The following is a 26032-nucleotide window of genomic DNA, read 5'->3' as shown; positions in this document are numbered from 1 at the left end:
ATGCTCTTGCTGCTGCTCAAAGCTGTTCTTCCTTAGTGACACCCCTATGAAAACTTCCTGTCTTCCTGAATTTAATGAATTTTCTAGTCAGTTTGAAAGTGTCTGGGAAATAAAGTTTGCTCCTTTGTGCCAGCAGGTTGATGTGAGCCACGCACTTCCAAACATTGCATATGAAGCATATGCTAGCAAAACACACCAGACCTTCACTATCTGGAATAAGTGAGCAGTGCAAGTTACAAGAACGAATTTATAGCTTTTAGATGTGAATTATAAGGAGCAGTTCTTATTTCAGAGACACACACATTTTATTAGGTATTTTTTTCTCCCTAGGCATTGCACAAGAAATTTCACAGCTGAATGTTTTATTTCCTGTTACCTACTGCATAATGACATGACAAAGTTCTTTTCAGAGTATCCTTTATTTTATGACTATGGCTTTCTCCTCTTTTATATAACAGCACTGGTTCATGTTATAAGCTCTTGCTATACTTATAGGAATAGTGATAATCTGTTCCTCTCTTCTCTAGGCAGATAATATTCCTGTTGGCTTCACTGGTAAGCTTGTCTGAGCAAAGAATCCTGGTCAGCTCTGAGCCCCATCCTGTGGGCAGACCTCTAGTCTTTTCAAAAGTTTGCTTTCATTGCCCCTGGGGAAGTCTGGCTCTTTACCACAGAGTAATACAGGCAGAACCACAGGCTATTATTGTTTGGAACAATTTCCTCCCACATACTGAAGTCTAGGGCCAGCTGTCCTCAGTAAGCAGAATGCCCCTCAAAGTAACAGAACCGGAATTTTATCTAGAATACTTTTAACACAGTAGGTATTACTGAAACTTGTATAACTCCCTTCCCTCTCTTCAATTCACAGCTACCTCATCCCTGAACTCCCAGCTTCAACAGCTTCAGCATCTTCAGCAGCTCCAGCATCAACAGCAGCAGCAGCAGCAAAGCCAGCAGCAGCAGCAGCAAGCTCAGCAGGCACAGACTCCACAGCCAACCCAGCAGACCCAGCAATCACAGCCACAGCCATCAGCACCACCACAGCAGAGCCAAACACAGTCCCAGAGCCAGAGCCAACCACCTCCAGCCCCACAGTCCTCCAGCTCCCCTCAGAAACCCAGCCAGTCACCAGGTCACGGCCTTCCATCTCCTCTTACTTCACCAAATCCATTGCAGGTAGGATGCTACATACAAATCCCTAAAGGTCTAAAACCAGCATGTGCATTCTCTCTCACTGCAAGGAGAAACCAAGCCTTCTGACCACACAGGCTGAGAAATTCCACATTGTCTTACTAAATCCTTACGGGCATTCAGCTTAGAACAGCTAAAAGGCATGATAAACCAGAAAAGCTTACCTAATGATGGTTCTAGGATGCTGCTTCCTGAAGAGTAAATGTCTTTTGCTTTCATAGTCCATATTGTAAAACCCATAGAAAACTCTCTAATTTTTTTCCACAAATTCATCATGTGGCATTCACAAAAGGCATTTGCCCAGCAATCACCCTTTATGATAACTTAAGAGGATAAAAATATTAGCTGTTCATTAAATGATGCTGACTGTCAGCTTCTGCTGATGGACATGCGCAAGGGGTAGATGTGTTACCTCTCCTCTTGAAACCACAGTCCTAATTTTTACCCTGCTAATAATCAAATACTTTTGCTAAGGTTATTAGTATAGATTCCAAAGCTAAGGATGCTAGTTAATGCCATTCACAGGTGCTCACTCCAATGACATGGTTCTTTTTTAATAGACCAACAGCTACCACATCCATACTGATGCTCATCTCTGCCCATCTTAGAAGTCCTGGGCAGAAACAGGAGAGCTCTGGTCCAATGGTCCTATGTTCTTAGAGTTGGGTGCTCTTGCACTACGTGTCGTGCTACCTTCTCATTGTGCAAGAGCAGCTTTGACTGTATCCATAAGTAGTGTGATTCTGAACACCAGGGTAATCTGTGAAGTGAGTGGAGTCTCATTCACTAGGCAGTGAAACTGCACTTAGAAACCAGGAAAGTCTTTATCAGCTTTAGTCTTTAAATTTTGAGTCACTACTTAAAATGTTTTATCCACACTGATGGATTTGGATCCATTTCCTGCAGAAATAAAACTGCATAAGCTTAATAATTAAACAATCCTTTTTTAGACAATTAAGGGAATTGGTTTACAAAACAGCTTTTCTCACATGTGGCCAGTTAAACCTGCATTAATCCAAGCTTCAACTAAATTGCATCAAATCTGATTTTTAAAAGTGGTTTAGATAATAGACTTAAAAGTCTGCAAGAGATGTGTCCTTGCTTGCTGAACTTTTTTCTTAGAGAATAATGTTTCTAGAGCTTCTTCTCTGTCTTGTCTTAAGGACTACCTATGCATTACTTAATGCCCAAGCTATCATATTAGTGAGTGCTTTGGGGCTTTTTTATATGCAGATTATTGATATACAGAGACATGGATATTTTCAGGGAAGCTTCTGTTACATTTTATTATCTTGGTACAGCTGTAATATATGCACATACTGTATACATGGTATTTTGCTAAAACTGCCTAAAATTTGCTAAAAACTGCTAAATATTGTGTTTCAAAAGTCATTAAGTTCTACAAACAAAGCAAATGCACACATAAATTAGAGTTGGAGTAGGAAAGAAGTGGGATTATCTCAGACAACATACCTCGAGAGGGTTGTACTAACACTGAATTTGAGGTCTTAACTTTTATTTAGCCTTTGATCCAATGTAAATCTCAGATGAATGTGAGTATTTCCAGTTTTACCTGTGATCTACAGATTTTTTCTACTGTTAGCTTCCCTGGGTCACCTCTCATTTTCAGAAGTACAATAAAAGCAAGTAAAAACTTTCCTGGTAGATGACAATACTACTACACAGATACCTTGGCATATATCACTCTGTAGCATCCTTATGCTCCCAACTACCCATCTGAGAGCAGTCTGGATGTGGCAGACTCAACAGAAGTGAAAGAAGGGAGCCAAGTACTCTGAGGTGTTTTTAGTTCAAACACTGTCCCTTGACGGATTTAGCAATTGGGATTACACTTAATGAAATACACCAGTGTGAGAGGTCTGGCATTTCCCCTGGCCTGAGCTCAGCCAGTGCTGCCAAGCCAGTTGCTTGACTGGGATACCTTCAGAACAGTAGTGAAGGAATTAGAAGTCATTAGATGTTAATTCTGCCTTAGCATTAAAAGTTTGCTAACAAATTGTGGGATAAGTAGTTTTAGTGGTCTTTCCTCTCTGATCCTCATCATTTAAACAGCCATGAAATCCCAAAGTTTGTTCACAGATACAAACATGCTGTGTACTGACAATCAGAAGAGAAGCCAGAACTGGGCACACTACTTCAGCCCTCACCTTAAGCAGTGCATGCAGGGTCATTCTTTTGGCCTTTTAGCCATCTTTAAAGCATTTCTACTGCAAGTGTAATATTGCTCAAGTTTCCCTAGAAGTAATTAAAACTTGAAGCGTGCTCTGTAATATTACCAGGAATTCTGAGACTCTTTTATATGAAAGCAAGTGACACTCAGAAATATCTCCAGAGGAACTGATATTGTACTTTTTATATAATTGTTTGGGTAGTTTTCTAAATCAGAGCAGTAAGATCTCTTCCATGAAATTTGTCTTTCCATTCTAAATCCTGCAGAGAAAGGCTGCTTTACCCTTGTACATCCATCTTGATGACTGGATCTGAAATTATTTTCTTTCACACAGGCAGTTAAAAAAAAAAAAAAACAAACAAAAGGAGGGAGCACAAGTTTGGCAGCAGTTCCTTATAATAGCTGCTTAGAATGTGGATTTTTAAAATGTTCAATGCTCCAACTTAAAAATCAACCTAAAACAAAAGTAATACGTATTATGTTCTCAAGGGTAATGTTCTTTATGAACTAGAGTGAAATGGATTTTGTTTGAAGAATATTAAGGGAATAAACAACAACTAAGTTAAAGTTTGACAGCTGAAATTTCATTTCTGAATTCTTGACTTTTTTTCATGTGGGCTTTATCCTCTTACATTATTCAGAATCTGTCTGAAAGATATTAGTTTAAAAAAATGCAACCTCAAAAAATTGTCACAGAAAGTCACTAATTCAGGAGGATGATTGTGTTTGTTTCAAAAAACTGAAGGATAACAGCAATTACATCTCAAAACTTACAGATGCTGTCATGTCCTTCAGAAGGCAAATTAAATGAAAGTGACTTGCTTAGGTATACTTGGGTGAGGTACTTTGCTAGCCGATCAGAAATTAATAATGCTGTTGCAGTGTACACCAGTAAAAAGTCTCAGAATTATTCTTGTCAGATTATTCTGTAATACTCTGTTCTAATTTTATCACTCTTCTTTATATGATTCAGTGGGCTGAATTGTAGTTACAAAACTACTTTTTATAGGGTCTTTTAATGATTATGTAGAAAGATGTAAAACCTCCCTTTATATTCAGGACATGAATTTTTTGCTAACAATAATGAAGGGGCTCCAGATTTACATTGGCAAAAGCCAAACACTGCAGAGGCAAGGTCATTGTTGATTTGCAAGAGACAACAACCAGAGAAGAATTTTTAAAAGCTGAGCTTTCTTTCAGGAAGTAGTGGGTCAGGTAGATGACAGAAGACTTTCTCCCTCCCTTCTAAAATGGTGAAATTCCTCATGAAGATAATCATAGTCTGATGTTTATCTTCATTGTGCTAATTGATTGATGAGCATAGCACTAAGTAGCTAATTATTCTGCTTGACTACCAGATTAAGGCACTTTCTACCAGCAAAATACATTTAGCTGGCTCTGAAAAACAAAGGTTAGCTTCTGGTGCTGACACTCACTGTATATTTTAGAGATATGGACAGGATGAATGTACACATAGCCAGACCTGCAAAGGGAGAGCTACACTATAGGAATAGACAAATTCTCAATGATTTCTACTGTTGTGTTTGTGTGTGAATAGGAACAGACAAACAGGAAATCCCCCAGAGATTTTCTTACTGTAAAATTATTCTGACCGTTTTCAGAACTCTTTCCTGAAGAGTCGCTTTTGTCACAGAAGTCTGCCTACAGTAACTGCAGCTGATGGAAGATGATGAGTGAGAAAAAAAAATAAGAATAAAAATAGGGAAGAAGGGAAGTGAGGAGATGACAACAGCACAAAAATCTTCTAAGTAATAGCAAACTTTAGGATGCCAAAACCAGAACCACCTTCAGATTAAATTTTCATACTAATCTTAAATAATGTATTTGGAGACTCAACACTTTTATAACAAAGGAACAAAGAAAAGCAGAAAGGCTCGAATACTCAGCTGCAAATGAGGGACTGATGTCTGAGGCTCCAATAGTCACACAAAACAAACTACCCCTTCCTCTTCCACCCAGCCTCATTCACTGGTTAGCTTCTCATTAAGGAAAGACCAGTTTTGAAGAAATCTCAGTGTTTTCTGAGACTTTGTCACATTTACATATCTTTAAGATACAGAAGTCACAACCAAGTCTCTGTCAGCTTGATAAATGCCAATTTTTCAAGGATTATGCTCATGGTCTGTCTTTATGATCATGTTCACATCCAAGACTTGATATATTTTCTCTCATGGTTATTGAATCCTGAGTTTAAGAAAATTTGATTGATATTGTGACACCAGTAATCCTACTGAGTTTGGGGGGTTGCTCTGTTTTGCTAAAATTATCTATCCTCTTTCGCATAAGATACTGTGCAATGTATGACTGATTTAATTTGTTTGCAAATTGCTTAGTAATCAATTTGACAAAAAAAATATTTTCTAAATGGTGAGTAAATGCAGTGCTTTGGATCCATTGTTTAAAATCTCCTAATTTTTTGTATAAATGGGGAGTGAGATAGCCCACATCAGAAGGCAATAGGTGATATAGACAAGTATGAAAGACATTTATTGGAGAAGGTTCATGCCCATCACCTAGTGAGAGTGAGCCAGATGAAGTGCTGATCTTGGGTAGACCTCTAGGAGAGATCCTCTGGTGGATTCTCTGGGAGATACTGCCAAGACCTCAGTCTCAGCTCTAAACTAATGGCATGGAAAGTCCCCTGCAGTCAACTAAATTGAGTTAAGCTTGGTAATATGTTGAGAATATTTTGCTTATTTCTTCCCACTGTTCATTTCAAACAGAAAAATTTGAACACCTTGTTCTACTGACAGTTTTGAATTTCTGTGTATTCCTATAGTATTGTAAAGATTTTTGTGGATTGATAAATATGATTTCATGAGTACTTGAGTAAAAATTTCCACTAGTGAGGAAGTCATGGTACTTATGTACCACACACACACATGTATGACTATTACCCACTGCAAATGCTGTTGTGATTCAGGCACTCTCCTTTTGGTTTTGTGCTCTTCTTTTTGCCACTGCAGTAGTTCTGTGAACCTTTATTACTGTTCACAAATTTGAACTTTACTTGAGGAATTGTTGGATTTGAGTTTCACCGCCATCAGGCCCTCCTTTCTTCCTTTTCTCTTACCTATTCTGTCACTTCCATGGTCATACTCATCCTGGTCTTCCACCAGCTGGGCTGGTCTGATATGACAACATGGTAGTTTATCCTGGCTGGACACTCAGGATCTTCTGTACCCCTGGCGCTGGTGAACAGTGCAGAGACATGCCAGCTGGTTTCCTGCTATGGCTAGCTTATTTGAGGGCTGCTGGTATTCATGTCTCCTTGGAGATTCATGGGTGTAATTTCCACAGAAAAGCTAGTTTCAGCTGTGTGTAAGACTTGTGTCCATCCACACAACGAGCAGAATTCCAAATCTTATTCTCCTCAACAGTCTTCCTTCTCCCAGCACTTCACTGCATTTTGGGGTCTTTAAGGCATTGGGACTTCACCCTGTAAAGCTGTTTAATACTGCATTTAAACAGAGCAGACATGTTTAAACAATCTCAAACAGATTCTATAAGCACACATTGTCTTTTCCTAAGGAAACCTTCTTGCAGGTGAAGCACTGGCTGTCTGGTCCATCGAAATGTACTCTGCAGCTGCTGCTATTTCAGAAGCACAAGGAAGACTGGTGTCTGACTCACATTTAAAGCAAAAGAAATTAATCTTTGAGCAAAACAACTGGCATTATTAGCACCCAAGGGGCAGATACTGAGGCTAATAAAAGAAACCATTTGCTAGAGAATCCTCTGAAGGAGAGGAGAGTGGAGATGTTTGCCCAGCAAACAGCTTGCTCTGGCTTCTGAAATGGGAGCATTTAATAAACTCCCAAAAGCAACTGAAGTATTTAATAAATGGGAAAATAAATAAATAACATCCTCCCAGAACAAATTTGGGAAAGGATACATATCCCATAAGGTCTTCTATTTCCAAAGCCTCTCTAGGTAGAGAGTAGGACCCTTGGGGTTCTTAAGGACAGAAAACGTTGACGCAGCCCCTCAGATATAAATCAAGTTGATCTGTTCTGTTAGCATTCATTTATCTTAATTTATTTTTTTACTCATATTTCCAAAATTTTTTAAAGAAAGTAGAGAATATTCTAAAGCATTACGTTATTTTCCCCTATTTTTCATATCCCTCATATCTTTGTATTTAAAAAAAATGCAAGTCATCACAGGTTTCTAGTTTTGTGGGAAAATAATCTTTCTACTTGGAAGGAAGTGGACATTGAGAACTTGGTGGGCTTGGGTCTTACTGAATCTGAGGAATAATATTTTCTGATTGGTATTGCCCTGTTTTATATCACTAAGGCTCATTGTGCAAAAAAGCACCTAAAAAAGGTTGCTTAACTCCTAAATACTGCTAGGAAGAGAAGAAAAAAAAAGCAAACAACAAACCATTCCAGACTGTGTTTTAAATTTGAAAATTAAGCCTTTTTTTTGGCAGTATTGCTGAGATCTATTAGAGTGTCCACTTCTGGATACTGTTAGTGGTTTTAGCAGATGCAGGTGTTTAAGAACAGTAATACTTTCTCCTTTTTATTGGTAGCCAGAATGTTTTGAGAGAGTAACTAAGCACAGGCCTGGAGATTATGAAATTTGCTTAAGTGTTAATGGGTTGATTGCTGAGTTACAGTCTGCCGTCTTTACTGGAAATTGATTGACTAGTGCTGCAGGTCTTCACACTTGACGCTCGGATTTGACTCGAAAATTCTGCCAAGTCTTTTACTCTGAAATTTATCTTAATTAGATCTGAAAGACCTGCCACAGCAGAATAGTCACACCGATTAAAATGAAAAACAGGAGAAATTACTGATCAAATTAATCATAATGTCGGGTTACAGCTGTAGGTCTGATGTAATTTGCCACTCCAGTGAGTTACATCGGCCCAGGCACAGGAAAGAGAGCTGGTTTTACGCTGATCCGTAACACCAGGCAGCTTCAGGCAGCCCATCAGGATGCTTGTTCCTTTCATTCTCTTGGCTTATTCTGACCTTAGAGGTGCAACTAGAAACAATTTAGGCTAAAGAAAAAATATCCTTTTATTGAAGGGGTTAGATTGGAAACATGATCTTTCCAAATCCTTCTTGTTTCATTTTTTGTCCTTCTCCACCAACCTTCTACTTTTGTTTGAAGTAATTAACAATTCTATGAAAAGTGGAAAACTAGTAAGTCAGAGGTTACCACCTCAGACACAGTCAGAAAATGTGTCTTTCTAAGAACTCCTTGTGGGCTAGGATATGAGGAAATTAGGATCATTTAAACAAATGGGCACTTAGCAGTACATGTCCTCCTGTCATGGTTTGACACTGGCCAAACTCCTACAAAGGCCCCTCACTCATCCTCCCCTGCCACAGCTGGACAGAGTAGAGAAAAAAATTCAACAAAGGGTTCATGAGTTGAGATAAGGATCAGGAGAAAACACTGCATGAGCCAAACAGGTTCAATTTAGAAGTACAAAGTGAATCTGTTACTAACAAAGTCAGAGGAGGATAGTGAGAACTAAAAATCCTTAAAAACACCTTTTTCCCCCAGCCCCTCCCTCCTTCCCACTAACAGCACAGAGAGACAGGGGTGAGAGTTTTGGTCAGTTCATCACCCAAAGTTTTATTCTGCTGCTCAGTGAGTGGAGTCCTTCCCCCGCAAGATTGAGGGGTCCCTTCCTATAGGATGTAGTTCCCTGTGAACTTCTCCAGTATGGATCCAATCTCATGAGCATCACTCCTCCCAAAACTGCTGTGGTATGGATCATTCTTCCATGGGGTGCAGCCCTCCAAAGACAGGATGCTCCAGCCTGGCAGCAGGGGCCCCCTCTCTCCATTGGGTCTCCCACTGGATCACAGCCTCCTCCAGGCATCCACCTGCTCTGGTGTGAGCACCTCCCCCATGGGCTGTGGGTGGATCTCTGCATCCCCCATGGATCCCCAAGGGCTGTGGGTGGATCTCTGCATCCCCCATGGATCCCCATGGGCTGTGGGTGGATCTCTGCATCCCCCATGGGTCCCTATGGGCTGTGGGTGGATCTCTGCATCCCCCATGGGTCCCCATGGGCTGTGGGTGGATCTCTGCATCCCCCATGGATCCCCATGGGCTGTGGGTGGATCTCTGCATCCCCCATGGATCCCCACGGGCTGTGGGTGGATCTCTGCATCCCCCATGGGTCCCCACGGGCTGTGGGTGGATCTCTGCATCCCCCATGGGTCCCCATGGGCTGTGGGTGGATCTCTGCATCCCCCATGGGTCCCCATGGGCTGCAGGGGCACAGCTGCTTCACCATGGTCATAAATCACCATGGCCTGCAGAGGAATCTCAGCTCAGGCACCTGCAGCACCTCCTGCCCCTCCTTCTCCACTGACCTTGGTGTCTCCATGTTGTTTCCCTCACACGTTCTCACTTCCACCTCTTCTCTGGCTGGAATTCAAACTGCACCACCACTTTGTTTTGATTTTCTTCTAAATATGTTATCACAGAGGCATTACCATCTCTAACTGGCCCAGCTTTGGCCAGCAGCATGTCCATCTTCGGAGGCATCAGGGATTGGCTCTGCTGGACATGGTGGAAACTTCTAGCAGCTTCTCACAGAAGAATCAATAATGAGACTGGATAATTTGTAGATACAATGATCCCAACATTTATTTTTAAACTTTGTACTTGTCATATATTCTCCTACGTATTTTCTCCTACTTTTCTTTTTTTAATATACAAATAACCAATTGAATCCATATTGATAGGTGATGGGTTGTGGAACTTAAGGGGCCCCAGAAAAACATTTTCATCTGGAAGAGATGTCTTCTACAATTCTAGTATTTGTTCTACCAGCATGGTTTTAAAGATTTTTAGGACAACTGGTCTTGTAGAATCACTGTATTTTTTTGCTACTGATCCAGGACAAAGTCAAGAAATAAAGAAGTTTGCCACCAGCTGAGAAAGGAAATTAAGTAAAGGACAGAGAGCAAGGAAGGATAGATAGGCACTATGAGTCTCAGAAAAAAAAAAAAAAGAAGTCATACCTCTGGAATATATACCCTTTTTATTATGATGCTGTAATGTCTTAGACTACTCATGAATTTTTAAGTGTTTTTTTTCTTTCCAACAGTGATGCAATTGTATCAAGTTGGTTTCTCCCTTGCCCAAAATTTCCTTTTAATTTTTCTATTTTAGGCCTGGTAAATTGAAATAACTAAGTATATATTTTGTTTAAATTCAGCTTAATATGTTTATAAAAAATTATTATACTGTATTTCCTAAAAAAATATTGGCTTAGCAAAAGAAATTGAAAATATTTTAATTCACGGTGATGATTTGAAATCTGATAGAATACTTAATTGTTTTCAAATACAAGGTTTTTTGCTGGGACATTTCAATATTCCATTTTTCATCTTCATTTGCATCAGAAATTGCATGATAATTTAGGATAATTTCAGATAATTTCACGCATGACAGGAACTTGTCTTATTTTGGATAGCTTAGACATGACCATATATCCTGTGAGGATTCCAGTTGGAGAAGCAAATTAGGTTATGTTTGTGAAAGAAACTGGAAGGCAAAACTGAGTTTCCAGAAGACAAAAACTGACATACGGAAACAGCATCTCATATATTGCTAGGAATATCCTTTTACTAAAGGAATCATGATGCTGCATTCTGGTTCTTAATGGAGATGAGATTTTTTTAAAGCAGAAATCACCTGTGCAATATCTTTGTATAGTTATTAACAAATATTTTCATGCTTGTAAAAAGCATTGGGGAAGCACTCAGATTTGGGAGGATCCTTTTCTTTGAGTAGAAATACTGATGCTACAAAGAAAACCTTAAAATATAGGCCCAGTCACACTACCAAAGGGTGCTCTTTGCTAGAGATTACCAGTAAATTGGTATCAAAAGATAATTCTGAATGAATGTGATAATAAGTGATATAAAAATTGTTAGTTTTTAATGCACTCATGATTTTCACCACAGTAACCCTATAACTCTCTTTTCAGCTTTCTAGAGAGCCGAATCCAGCTGGAGTGCTGTATTTATCTATTACTGATTTTGTCCCAGTTTGAGTATCCCTGTGGACTGGCTCCAGCTGGAATAGGACAGAAAATGGTAGAGGGCTGATCTCCTCTTGGCATTTTCCCAGGAACTTGTGGACACCTCACAGAGTGACAAATGGAGCTAACAGTGAGGGTGCTCCAGGGGCCATGAGCCAGGTGATGAGGACTAGAGCTGCACTGAGTTCAAGATCTAGGAAAGGACAAGTAAGGAGAAGTCAGTCTCATTCCCAGGACTCATCTGAGGGTGCAGTTTCCATCAGTATAGAATTCCTCAAAAACATGGCCTGATCTTAGGGAAGAAAAGGAAAATGTTGGGAGGAGAAGGGAGAAAAAAAGGTTTTGTTAACTCATAGTGCCTTTATTCCTACTGGCCTATTCTAGAGGGAAGAGAGAGAAAAAAACCAAACTTCATTGGCACTGTAAAAGACTGAAATTTCTTTATCACTGATCATAATTCTGGAATAAGATACTATGTGTGTTTCCATCCTACCTCTATGGCTGCAACTTTTTACTTTATAACAAGTCCTAACTCCACTACAAGGGAAGTAGGCAGAAGGTTTCTCACAGCGCTCAAAAGAGACAGGAGCAAGCTCAACATGCTATTATTGTGGAGGTTTCATTCTCTTCTCCCTCCCCAACTTTATAGAAATGCAGCTGCCTTGTTTGGGTTTTTTAGCTGTCTTCTGACTCTGAAACATGTTCTCCATGCAATCAAAATGTGTCTGACAGAATTTTCAGTTCATGTAAAACAAATATAAAAATAAATAGATCTTGAGAAAACCAAGACATTCTAAAAATCCTTGATGTTTTCCCCATAGACATTCAAAGACTGTGTCTAGGGGGAAATCACTGGCACTTCAAATGTAAAAGCAGGTATAGAGATAACATATGTCAGTCCTGTAGCCCCAGACTTGGCAGTCCTTGCTCTCATGAGTGAAAAGTGCAGGAAAAGGAGAGAATTCTTTTATTGCCGTATTAAATCTGCATAGCTCTAAACTCATTATCAAATTGTCCCTTTGCTTACTGAATTCAATTTTGACAAATAATTTGCATCAGGAAGCAAAGTAGTATAGTAAATATGTAGTTGGAGTCAGGAGCATGAGACTGCAGTCCCGGGTCTGCCACTGTCTGGGATGTCACTTTGCCTCTCTGTTCCTTTGTTGATTCTCCCACCATTGTTTGATCACCACTTTATACTGAAAACCTTTTTACAGTTTTTGGTAAAACGCAATGAGGCCTTGATCTTGCATCTGACTTCTTAAGTACTGCTGCAACACTAATACTACAAAAGCAAGGAATATTCAAAGGAGGAATTGCATAGCCCCTGTCACTCTCTTGCTGAGAGTGGTGAATTCAGAGTAGTATTGCTGTTCACTTCAGAGTACATAGAATTGGTATCCATTTTGTTTTCAAGTATATCGAATATTTTGAAGTTTCTGTCAGCTGCTCAGTGTGCTGTCAAATGCACTAATGAAAGGTTTTCCTAAAGTTAATTTCCCTACTCGTAATACAATACCCAAATTTGCTTTAACACTTGAAAAAATCCATCCATACTAAAGAGAATCAGTTGCTTAATCCTAAAATTAAAGGTTATTGCATGCAAGAGAAAATAATTACATGCTCAAAGTATGGAAAAAAGAAAACTTTTTTAATATGTAGGTATTTGTGTAATTAAAGACTAATCAAGCATGAAGGCTGCTGACTAAACCAGAAAATGAGATTGTTGGCAAGCAATATTGTAATGTAAATGCCATTTTTGTTTAAGTACTAAGGAGCTGGAGGAATGATATCCTGAACAGATTAAAAGCAAACAGCATTGATAATAAATATTTATCAGATTTCAAATGAAACACACTGAGATTTTTATATTTTACATGCAAAATATATTGGCATTGAAGTATTCAGTCACTTTTCAAAGGTTTGTTCACATCTTCACTTTAAAATGTTGATAACAAGCACTCACTAGTGATAGAAACAGCTTTAAAACTCAGTCTTAATCTGTAGCAACATCAGTAAAGTGTAGGCAATGGAAAAGAGCTAAGAGATGCTAATACAGTTAACTATAGATGTATAAGAACATCTCCTGGGGCTGGATAGATAGACTTTGAGTGGCCTGGATGTGTTTTACTTTCTTTTTTTTCCAAAATGTTCACATTAATTGTTTTAGAAACAAAGAGAAGCCTCTGAAACTTAAATCCATGCCATGAAACAAATATTTAGTAAGGTATTTATGGAGGGCTTATGTTTATACAGAAATTAACCCCACCATAACCACCATTTTATTGTAGAGGACTGATATAATAAAAGGTCTGTATAACCCTGGGGCAATGTTTTAAGTTTGTGGCAAAAAATGGTTAAATATGCTGATCATATTTATGTTATGTTATGTTATTGCAGCCTTAATCTTGTTTAGAAGTGCATATAAAGATGTTTGGCTACAACAGGGGTTCAGAAAAATGAGGAAATGCTAGGACACTGAATGTGTTCCTATTCCCGTTCATTTTCTTTTCATTACAATGTTCCCAAAGCTGGCACTACTCAGCATGCTGAGGTCCAACAGAAACTATCTCTTAATAAAGTCTGATCATAAAACAGTTTAAGCTAATTTGAAAAATCCTTTGAAATCTGTGAAAAGAGGCTAAACCCAGTGGTTATGATAGCGAGCCAATGAATACCTTTGCTTTAGTACATGTGCTGTGGGCCATTGTGTCCTTTGTGTTGATGTGTACTTCCTGTTGTTTCCTCACAAATTTACTTTTTGGAATAATCTTCATCTCACTTAATTATGACTGAGACATACAATAGTATGTCACTGACAGAGTTATTGAGGGAAAGTGACAAAAGGGATTTTTGAATGTAAGGCTGCCTACAACCTTATCTAATTTTTCCTATCCTAGTGTAATTATGTTCTATTTGACTTTGGACTAAAGGAGTGTAGACAAGTTAAAATTAAATAACACTGTGGAAGAAGTCTGATGCTAGTCTCTTGAATAAGCATTGATCAAATTTTTGGAAGGGCTGAGTCACTATCATTGAGATGAACTGTATAAATTATTATTTAGCCTTCAAAGGAATAAAGATACAGATTTCAACCTCTGAATTTCTTAGAAGAGCCTTGCTTGTGTCTATAGGTTTTCTCACAGGAAACAGAAAATTTGCAAATACCAAAATTCAGACTGAGGTCAGCCCAAGCCAAGCTGGCTCATACAATATCCTGTGTTTGTCTGAATTACTGATCTCTTAAATGTGTAACTTCACAGATGGGCATATTGATATACTGGCATTAAGGAACTTTATAATAAGTACTTTGTAAGTCCTCTAAGCAATTTATATTTACATTAGTTTAATGATACAAAGGATTATGTTGGTAAAAACACACTAAGGAAAGTAGCAGGAAAAGTACAAAACTCTGTGTGTAGACAGTCAGTTGACAGTGGTACAACAAGAGGAAAGTAGCAGAGGCAGTAAAGCACATTTACATCAAAGGTATGCAGCTGATGATCTAGGAGCCAGGTCTGACCCATAGGAAGTTTCTATCAAGATACTGGGTGAGCAACTAAAAGAAAAATAAAATACTTTAAAGGCAATTGCACATTTGCTTTACCCTGGGATGTGTCATTGCTCTTGGGTCACAAGAGCAGCCCAAATACCTAAGAGAGGTGGCCAGGTGAAAAATATACCTTTTGATATTTGTTTGTTTGTTTGTTTGTTTGTTTGTTTGTTTGTTTGTTTGTTTTCATACATATCTGACTGAACCATAGTGGTAAGTTTTAGCTTGTCTGTTAGCAAAAGAGCCTGATTCTTTTCTTCTACAGAGATAACTGTGTCTCCCAAAGGTTACTGATCCTGTCAAGCAGGTGATAATTCCTTTTTTGTTTGTTTATTTTTAAATGTAGTGTAGTATGAAGTGTAAATTACAAGAACAGTTTACCTGTTATTTCTAGAAGGGACACTTACCACAGTTTTCTGATGAAAACATAGAATGCTGGAAATTATTTAAAGGCTGAAACAGACACTTTCACAAATCATAAAACTACCTTGTGTCTTTTGAGACATGGAGAGAATATTCATGGGATATTTATGTGGGGGCTCTGCAGGTTGAAAGGGGAATGGAATCAGCAGAAAAAGAAACAGTCCCATACAGAAAGAGCAATTATTCACAAAATAAAAATGAGGATAATGGTTAGAAATACCAGTATATATATTTGAAATGCCTTTGCTATGGCAATTACTTATGAAAAATTATTACTGCCATCTTGCACTAAGTACCACGCAGTTATTTCACTGTAACCATGATTTGTATAGCATTCATATATATGGAAAACCTACAGAGAAACCTCTAACCACCTAGGAAATGTAGCATGTCTCCCAGCTCTCTGGCTTCATACTCCTTGACAACCATCAACCTAAACAGGGCTTAAAAATGCTCAACACTAGTGTGCATTGTTTCCATTTACCTTTATGAATCAATAAGGACATGTGAGTCTCATCTTCAGTGTCTGATTCTGTAGACTAACAATATCCTTTACTCCAAGCCCTAAAATGTAAGATCACAGTCCAGGGTATAGCCTTACTTGGAAGTTTGAAGGTCAATCAGACGATGCTCTGGTTTACAGGACTGTCCAAAAAAGTTGCCTTCTTTTCAAAGAGGACCTACCCCTCATCTGAGCAACAGATATTGAAATTTGCAGAGGTTTTTCTGGACATGCTCATTTTGATTTTGTAATTTCTTCACAGGAGAAAATCTTAATGCAAGGATTAAGCAAAAATCAGACCAAGGATAGTCCATCATCTCTACAAATACTTGACTTCAAACCAGAAAAAGAAAACAATAAAAACAGAGCAACTGAGAAAACTGTGCATGGGTAAAATAAAACTGTTAAATCTGATTTCCTTCATTTTACTTTATCATATGCACATGAACTCCATGCCATTTGAGAAATCTGATTCAAAATGAAACTCTTAAAACTGGGAAATTTCATTCCTACCAAAACACTTTATTTGGGATATTATGGAAGGAGACACTTACTAAAAATAATAAAAATGCCCAAAACGTTTTCAGTTCCAATGGAAAAAATAATTGTGCAATAAATTTTTCCACTACATATTTTAAAGCCTGTTTGGAAACAAACAAAGTAAGAAAATATTGGAAATTAATCCAAGTATAGAATATAAATTTCACATTAGGGTGCTGTTTTTAAATATCTATGGGGTGCTTCAACACTTCAAGAAATGGCATAAAGGCCTGAGGAGGAGAAAGAAAGGATCTTTTAACAGATAGGGATTTTTCCTATGAAATCAAATCAGTCATACCAGTAAAATGGTCCAGAAATGAGCAAATGAGATATAACTTAAGAGCTGAGGTTTATAATCATCAGGAAAATAACCACTCTCATTTTCCTATAACTTGTTCCTTTTCAAAATTCCTAGCATTCTTTTAGTAGCAGGACAACTCAAGACCTCTTTTCATTATTTTTTGTTCAGAACTGTAGATTCACTGAAAAGCACATCTATTCATGGCATCTAGTTAAACTATCTCATAAAATAGCATTTTAGCCTCAGGTTCAAGCTTTTCACGACACCTGATTCAGATATGAGGCTTCAACCAGGGTCTCCACATGCTCGTGAATGTCCTGATTTGGCAGAATAATACATGCTTGAGGGCTTTTACTTTTCCATCTTGAAATATAAATAGTTCACTGTTCATCAGGCCAGAAAGAGAACTTATTCTCCATTTGTCCCAGTGTGCATGGTAACTTTAACTAAGGAAACAATGGCAGAGAAATGTTACGAGACTATAACTTGTTATATACAAGTACATCTTTTCTGTTTGAGAATTGTCTGCTGCAAATGTTAATGAAAAATTTCTCAAAGTGCTAGACAAGACCACAAGAAGCTGTGTAAATACTCCAGATGAAAACTAGGACTGGTTTGTCTTTGTTCTCTCTTGGGAGAAGAGGGGCTGATTGTGTAGGTTACATGATATTTTATCAGTTGTTGGGATGGGAGTGTTGTTGCCACTTTAACATACTATGAGCACTACTTCTGTGATGACTGCCTGGTGTTTGGACTGTATCTGGTTGATTTTCATTCTGTAATCATGAAAACTGAAAAGATATTTCCTAAAATATTTTAAAGGGGAAAGATGATTGATTCAGAAAGATAAGATACATAGGGAACATATATAAGATTCATATTGATCACAGTTTTTAAAAAAATTAATGGTATCATCCAAGCAAAAGCAATAATCTTCAATGTAGGTAATAAGTGAGTTTCTATCACTCAACACTAATTCTAATATAAGTAAATGTTTAAATTCTTCCAGAAAGTACAGCTAAAATAAATTGCTGAATAACAAAATGTTAGCTCTGGTAGGATTGTAACTTTATGAGCGAATTTTGACTCTTAATGATATTAGGTCAATACAGACTTTAAAATAAGAGGAATTACAGGTTCTGAAAATAAAGTTTTAGCCTTATTGTTTTGATAAAGCTCCGTGACCCCTGGCCCTTTAAAAATTGAACTTAGGCTGTAAAAATATCACTTCTTATTGATCACATGGTTATTAAAGTCAGTCAAATGCTCAATTTATATGTCAAACACTTGTCATATTTCCTGTAAATATTAGAACAAAAGAAGAACGTGATAATATTTTGTTCAGTTGCATTAGATTTAATCAGCTTTTTGTCACTGAGAAATAATAAAAGTGGCACTAAATAATGGCTTAACTATGCCAAGCATTTATCCAAGCTAAATTAATTTCCATCTGCATCATGTATGTGGTGTTTGGATGCAATAGTTCATGCATATGAAGGCCAGAACATACCCATCCATGTAACTGAGTGTGACAGTATAAATAGACCACGGGTTCTCAGTCTCTCCTTTCAGTACACCCTGCCGCATACTGGCAACCTCTGGAAGGTGTGGCTTATTTGTTGAACCTCAAGGAGAATGAGGCAACATAATAAGTCAACAGATATTAATTAAATGTTAAAGGAAGGTTTTAAAGTACCTTCAATATGTGTTGCTTCTAATGACATTCAAGTGTGCTTGCAAGGTAGGTCAGGGGGGAGATCTGTAGATCCCCCAGGCTCCCCCAAGATGCCTTTCCATAACCAAATGCTTTCATATGAGTAATCGAAAGAAACCTTTAGTCAACCACTGGGGAGTCTTTACAGCCTGGCTTCGATTGGAGTCTGAGTGGAGGCCTGCAAGCAGGACGTGTTTGTAAGCATTTCTAATGGCATTTTGATGTACATGTACAAAATTGATGTCGGAAGGATCATTGTAAACTCCCAAACAGTGGAATATTGAGGACATTTTCAGGTGGCAGTCAGATTCTGGCTGGGTGAGCCCAGTATATTTTCTCATGTCACAGTTGATTAGGTTCACAGGGAAGTGGAAAGAGTAAAAAATTCTCTTATTACTGCAGCAATGCCATATCAGCCTCTTTTCCCTTTGAATGCAACATTAGTTTTTGTCCAGAACTCTAACTGCTTTCTACAGTTTGGGGAATTGTAAAGCAGAAACAATTTTCCCAGCTAGGCTGACCTTCACAGTAATGAGAAATGACTGGGATTTCTCTCTATTTCTCTAACATTTGGTGAGGGGGATAGGAGGTATGTGTTTGTTTTACCTGATATTATGTTGTGGGCGTCTATTTGGCACTTTGAGCCTAATTTTTTTCCATTCAGGAGATTACATGGACTGCTGCACCATATGACCCAGTAGCCAGCCCTCAAGTGTATAGAGAAGTGACAGTAATGCACTTTAAACCTTCTGTTATCACAGCAGTGATGGCATTTTGTTTCAGCCATTAAATGATTTTTTTTTTCAATGGATGGCTATTTTCATTTACTCTTCAGTACTTGTTCAGGTGATGAGCAATGATCTTGAGAAAATTTAAGATTCATTACCAACCAGGTAGATAGGGAATTCTCAAAGTAAACCCATATCTGCAGAGTATATTCCTTGTGAGTCTGGTGCTATAGCACTACAATGCTGATCATCCCTTGGGGATGGGATAAGAAAATTCTGCAGTTATGTGCAAAGCAAGTAAATGCTATATTTGAAGAGTCTTTAACAGCAGCACATTTGTCTAGAAATATGAGTTGCTTCCTTGCTCTTTCCAGGTGTTTCAGAATAAACCTCTTTCCCTGTGGAATCAGAGACCACTAGCAACGCATGGTGGTCCAGGCTAGGTCTGCCCTGCAGATGCACAAGTAGAAAAGCAGAGGCATCACTATAATGAGGCAAGGATTCATGAAGCAAGATTCAGTGCCAGGAAGAGTGAAGGCACTATGACAGGGCATTAAAAGCAGTGAGCCACTCACGTAAGCACACAGGATCCCAGGCACAACTTACATTGAAGTCCATATTGCTGCATCCTCATGGTGGCATCAGCATTAACTAGATGGGCTTGGATTGGGCTACACCTGCTCCTGATAACAGTGTAGACCTCTCCACCACTGGCATCTGTGCTAGTAAAATATATTAGAGTGAAAACATTTTGAACAGAAGACAAATCGAATCAAATTTCTGGCTGCAAATCACTCACATATGAAAGCTGAGTGGTAGTTTCAGGGAGTTCATAAGTTTCAAGGGTTTTACCTTAATTCTGGCTTTATCTTATCTAGAACAGGCTATGGAAATGCCAAAATATGGAGGAGGCAGGTTTTCACCTCCTTTTACTGAGGAGGAATAAATGGTTTAATGGTATTTCTTGAAGAAGAAGTTTGCATAATACTCTGTGAACTTTCAAGGGTTTAACTGTGCTCCCCTGCTCTTACTGTATCTGAAAAGCCTGAAATTATGAACATATTCCATTAGGTTGGAGGGCCATGTTTCTAGGTAATATTTGTGTGTTACAGCTATCATGTTAGGACATTGCTTTGATTTGCTGTTAATAACCCATAATATGGGGAGCAGCATCAAGGAATGTTAAATTCCATGATCATGCTCTAACACTGGGTGCAATATCTCATTGATTGGAATTAGTGGGGCCACCAGAGCCTCCACTTGAATTTTTTTAAGCCATCAATGTTAGTGGCATGCTATGATACTAACAGGAGATTTTTTTTCTGATCTGCTCCATCACTCAGAAATACCTGTATGTCTGCAGCTCATTGATTATGAAAGAAGCCAATAGGGGGGGGAAATTCTTGAAGTTGCATGGAATATTTCCTTTGTATTGACACAGAGCATTAAAATAAGCTTAATTTAGATGCTTTTTTATAATTTTATATTAAACTACTTGGTGCTTTTTTAAAAGCACAAAAATAAACGTTTGCATTTCTCTCCTGATCTTTTAAGGCAGATATTTCTTAAAGCTCTCAACAGACTATTTCTTAGCCAGTGGTGCTTTCCCTGTGTATGATTGTCATGAGTAAGAAAGATTGGATTCATGTGGTCCCTAAAATGAACAGAAATAAACTAAAGCAAAATCTGAGTGGATCAAGACAGATCTGCTGTCTCTTACTTTCTAGGAAAGGAGAACACACAGTAGGAAGGAGCAAAGTGTCAAGACTGTCTGCACATTTGGAATTAAGTTTTTTTTCAGGAACCCCTCTTTCTTAGTCTTCATATAATACTGGACAAATATTTTATATCTTAGGAACACTATAAGATCAACAACGAGGTTATAGAGTGTTATGATAAAGAAAGCAGGGGTGTCAAACAACGCTTGATAAAACAGAGCTCAGATAATGCCTTTGCTAAAATTAGCTGCTGAAAATAGATTGATAGTCTGAAACACTTCTTTCCTTTTGTGATAATTAGTAATGCCCTGCTTTGTTCAAATAGATTAACAGTCTGAAGCACTTCTTTCTTTTCATAGTAATTAGCAATGCCCTGCTTTGTTCACTATTTGCAGTGTCCCCATGTTTGATTCATACTTCCATTAATACATAACTTTTATGAAGGCCTCATAAAAGGACAGCACATTAATTAAATATGTTCAGTATTCATCAGTATTCATTGCAAAGTGATTGCAAACATTTTATCTTCCTTTTTCTATTGGTAACATTAGACATATTTTTGTCTAGTCTGCAATCCAATACTAAGTCTAATACATCATGCAAGGGTAAATCAGATCCCACGCTGTAGAAGCTCAAGTGCAATACATAAAACAAAAGTGATCTAAATGAGATTGATTTTAGTGACTGTGAATTTTGGGAAGTTTGTCATCATAGCTCAACTAGAACTTTTTCCCTGTGACTTGTTTTCATCCTTGAGTTTCTCTTAAACACTCTTCGCATGAGAAACATCAGTAGAGCTCTTGGCACAGCATCATATTCTGAGCCTTCCCTGCAAGGTGACATTGAGAAACCTTTCACAGAGTAAGGCAAGATTTGACCCTGGGAACACAAAAGAGTTAGTCTGTTTCCATGACTGGTAAATCACTGTCTGGCACTGGCAGGCCTTACTGAAGGCAGGCTACTCCCTCAAGCAATTCTTATTTGACCAGAGAAGAAAAGTGTATATTTGTATTAAATTGGGCTCTCAAGACAAGATACACTCCAACTTAAAAATAGCATTAGTGTCTCCACACCAAGTGCTTTGGATTATACACTTGGTAGTTTTGTGTTTGTTTTTCTCTCCTAGGTAGCAGTGACAAATCACTGGGTGAACACACTCAAGTAAGAATGAAAGTTGTTTTACCTCCTGATCTCTCTCCCTGGTGTATTATGAAGGAACATTGGTACTTCTGTATGTAACAGTCTAAATGTGTGAAAACTGATCATCCAGCCTCAAAGCAGTGGACTTACTATGAAAGGGACAAAAGCATCTAAGATGTGTGGAGAAGCTGCCTGCCAGTACTAGGGTACATTAATTATCAATGTCACGGTCAACTTGGGGCCATCTTCTTCAAAATACAAAAGCTTATGGATGGGATGGTGTAATGACAAGTGTGTATGTGGGGTCCCAAACACATGAATGGCACAAAGGGGCTGTGGTTGTCCTGTCTGCCATTGGCAAGTAGTAGAAGCTAAATCTTACCAGGCTGCCAAACTGAGGATGAAGAGTATTGTACCCTGCATCCCACCAGACTGAGTCCACACACTCCCTGGCTGTTAGGAATTAAATTCTAGAAACTGGCTTCAGGAGCAGTTAGAAACTAAAACCAGTATCTAAATATAGGAGAAATAAAAGCATTATATAAGTATTGTAAAAGGTGTTCATTCCTGGTTCTAGCCTTCAGGAAGCAGCTGAGCACTGCCAGTAACTGTGGAGAGCCAGGACTTTACTGCTTTTGCTCTAGAGGTCTACAGGAAACCTCAGCTTACCCTTTATCATGTGATCTTATAAATGCAAATGATGTTCATACCAATTATTTTAAAGTTTCTTCCTCCCTCCTACGGCTGGCTAGAATTAATGACATGGCAGCAGAGCAAGCAAGTACTGGAGAGAAGTTCCCAGGCCTCTGTGCCATAGGTGTGAGCTCCAGCTTGCACCTGACTGGCTGTTCACTTTTACCATCCTACACCAGTTCAGAGCTCCCTCTGCTCTTGCAAAAAAAAAGATGAAATTGATAAAAAAAAGCTGCAGAGTTGCAGTGGGTGTTAGGAAAGGATCTAGGACAGGCTAAGGCCACTAGGCTGCATGAAGTATGAGCACAGTCTGTAACATTTCCTATTCCTAAACATATTGCCTTAGCAGACAAAGCAAGACAAGGGAATTACGATTATCTCCAGTTCACAGATGGGGAAATGAGTTAGTAAGAGATTAACTAGCTTGTCCAAGGTCACTTAGAGAGCCTGACAGGCACAGAACTAGGACCAAGATTTTCTGAGTTCCTAAGAAAGGATCAATCTCTGAGAAATAGTGTCCTAAGCTATGTTTCTTAATAGAAGAATCTTGTATTAAAACATTACAAAAGTATAAATGCAATTTCTTTACCTTTCAGTTTGATTAATGGATTCTTCACAACACCACAATAAAGTAAATTCTTTTTCTAATATAGAGTATTTGAATTTTTTCTTTTGTAAGAAAGTAATGATGGGGAAAAAATCCCCTTTTTTGATTAATTGCAGGTGGATGTTATTTTGGGTTTTTTTCTGGACAATAATTTCTAGCTATCAGAAAAGTGCTAGGACTTGGCGCGATGATGAGCCAACTAGAAAGAGACCACCCTTTATAGATAATATATTAGTTGAAAAGTTGAGTTTTCTGGACCTTAATCCTCTGAGAAAAGCTGAAACCTTAGGGTAGAACTTCCACTTTTATTCCACTTAGTTGGTTCACCCTATCAGATTGCTGATCAGTACATGAACCCTATTTTAGAAGTGATGTGGTCTCTGCCTAAAATAAGCTGTTTACAATGTTCTACAGGCTATTACGTTCAAATGCCAGTTACTAAAGTTTTTGAAATGAGTCTATGTTAAATGAGCATTCAAAATATTTTAGGACTATTTTGTAATCTCTCTGAAATGGATTGTGATTTGATCTTCATCAGCCGATTTATATTAATTATTTTGTTGGTTTGTTATTGAGCATTTAATGAACTCACAGGGAGATTATTGAACCTTCTTTAAAAGTTGTTTGTTTTTTTTTCATAAGTAAAACTTAAATGCAAAGGCAAAGTGAGTTAGATGGCATGCACATCAGGACTTCTTATGACTTCCTTTGCATTGTAGTACTGCAGAGTACAACAGTTGCAGAAAACAGGATGCTGTGATTTAACCCTGGCCCCACGCAGCCACTCACTCAAACCCCACAGTGGAATGGGGGAAATAAATGAAGAGGAAAGCTGAATAAGCTTGTGGGTTGAAATAAAGACTCTTTAACAGGTAAAGCAAAAGATGGGAGCAAGCAAAGGAAAACAAAGAATTATTTCACCACTTCCTGCGGACACAGAGGTGCTCAGCCATCCCCAGGAAAGCAGGATTCCATCATGTGTAACAGTGACTTGGGAAGACAAACGTCCTCACTCTGAATACCCCCTCTTCCTCCTTCTTCCTACACCTTTTATTGCTGAGGATGATGCCATAGGGTACTGGGATATCCCTTTGGTCAGTTGCAGTCCCAGCTGTGTGCCCCCCCAACTTCTTGTGCACCCCCAGTGTTCTCCCTGGTGAGGCAGTGTGAGGCACACAGAAGGCCTTGGCTCTGTGCAAGCACTACTCAGCAAAAACTAAAACATCCCTGTGTTATCAACGGTGTTTTCAGCCCAAATCCAAAACACAATCCCACACTATCTACTGTGAAGAAAATTAACTTCACCCCACACAAAACTCACAGGATCACAACCAGCCAGGGATACCCACTGAAGAATATCAACTAAGGAATAATCTAAGGATCATTTTTTAATTATTTTGTTGTGATAATAATAATTATTAATAATTATTATTTAATAATTATTAAATGAATACTAGTATTAATTATTTAATTATTTGATTTTTTGTAATAATTATTATTAGAAGTTGGTGTACTCTTTTGTTAAAAACAGTTAAAATTTTATTAACATTACTAACACTTTCCTTATAAATTAATTTCTTTTGGGACAGAACCTTTATTGTTCATGAGAAGTGAGCATGTGGTTAAAGGGAAGCATGATTTAAGCAGAACAGCACGTTTTCTGTACCTTGGTCCTTGGGCTTGCCCTGTGTGATACAGAATTGTGCAGCAGTACTGAAGCTGGGGCAGAGGTCTGTGTTCCTTATTGCTGTACTCAGGATAACTAGAGTGAATTAAAACTAGGGAGGAGGGGAATAATACCATGTTAGCACAGCCAATAATTTTTATAGCCTGGGCAAGCATTTCTACATTGTTGCTCTTTACAGTTTGCTTTCATTACAAGAAGTCAGTGTACACGCTCCGGAACTTGTCACAGATTCCCAAAGATAAGAGCTGGAAGTCCTGAATCTATCATTTTGCTTTAGATGCAGAGATAGTTATGCTGTCATTTAACTTAATGATCACTTCACTTAAACGTGTCATTTGGGACCTAGACTGTACAGTCCCATATAGTTGGCATTCAGAGGCAGGCCCTTAGTGCAGGTTTCTTACCTCTCTCTACTCAAATCTAAATCGCCAAGTAATGCATACACACACCCAAAGACTGGCAGTGGGATTTGCTATGCAGTGTGTCCAAAACATAGGAAAGCTGCAAAACTCCACTGGCAATATGCCTTCATACAAGATCGATGCCTTTGTTATGTGCCTTTGGTACATGCCACCCAACCAAGCCACCTAGACATATTTTTAGATGCCTCCCATGGTCAGTGAAAAAAAGTGTCTTCACTGGAAGACAACTCAGGAAAGGGGCTTCTCTTGTAAGGTCTGGATTACCCCTGAGACCATCTCTTTACTATAGAGATGATGAAGACTTTGTAACTTCAGTGTCAGATTGTAGGTATTTGTGTATTCTCCAAACAGACAGGAAGTCAAAAGTGTGGCTGCTGCATGTGCTAACTGTATTATGGCACAGGATATTTCTGCAGCTTTGTTTCAGAATATGGGCTTGAGAGGAGCATTACTGCAAGTCTTATTCTCCTAAACTAATGTAAGTTATATCAGAATAGTTGTGACACTATTTTGTAAACTAAAAAGAACACTAGTCAAAAAGACTGCATGTTTTGAAGTTCATCACAAGTAGATTAAAG

General features: G+C 38.3%; 1 protein-coding gene across 2 annotated transcripts in view; it reads left to right on the top strand.

Annotated features, from left to right (window-relative positions):
- POU6F2 (POU class 6 homeobox 2) overlaps positions 1 to 26032 on the top strand; it is a 307385-nt gene that overhangs the window by 210366 nt on the left and 70987 nt on the right. For both annotated transcript variants that reach the window (XM_062498125.1, XM_062498133.1), the window contains exon 5: positions 869 to 1176. In XM_062498125.1, coding sequence (XP_062354109.1) covers positions 869 to 1176 — 308 coding nt within the window. The remainder of the gene's footprint in view (positions 1 to 868; positions 1177 to 26032) is intronic.

Source organism: Cinclus cinclus, chromosome 1 (assembly GCF_963662255.1).
Source record: "Cinclus cinclus chromosome 1, bCinCin1.1, whole genome shotgun sequence".
Classification (NCBI taxonomy): Eukaryota; Metazoa; Chordata; class Aves; order Passeriformes; family Cinclidae; genus Cinclus; species Cinclus cinclus.
This window is presented reverse-complemented; position numbering and strand designations above follow the sequence as displayed.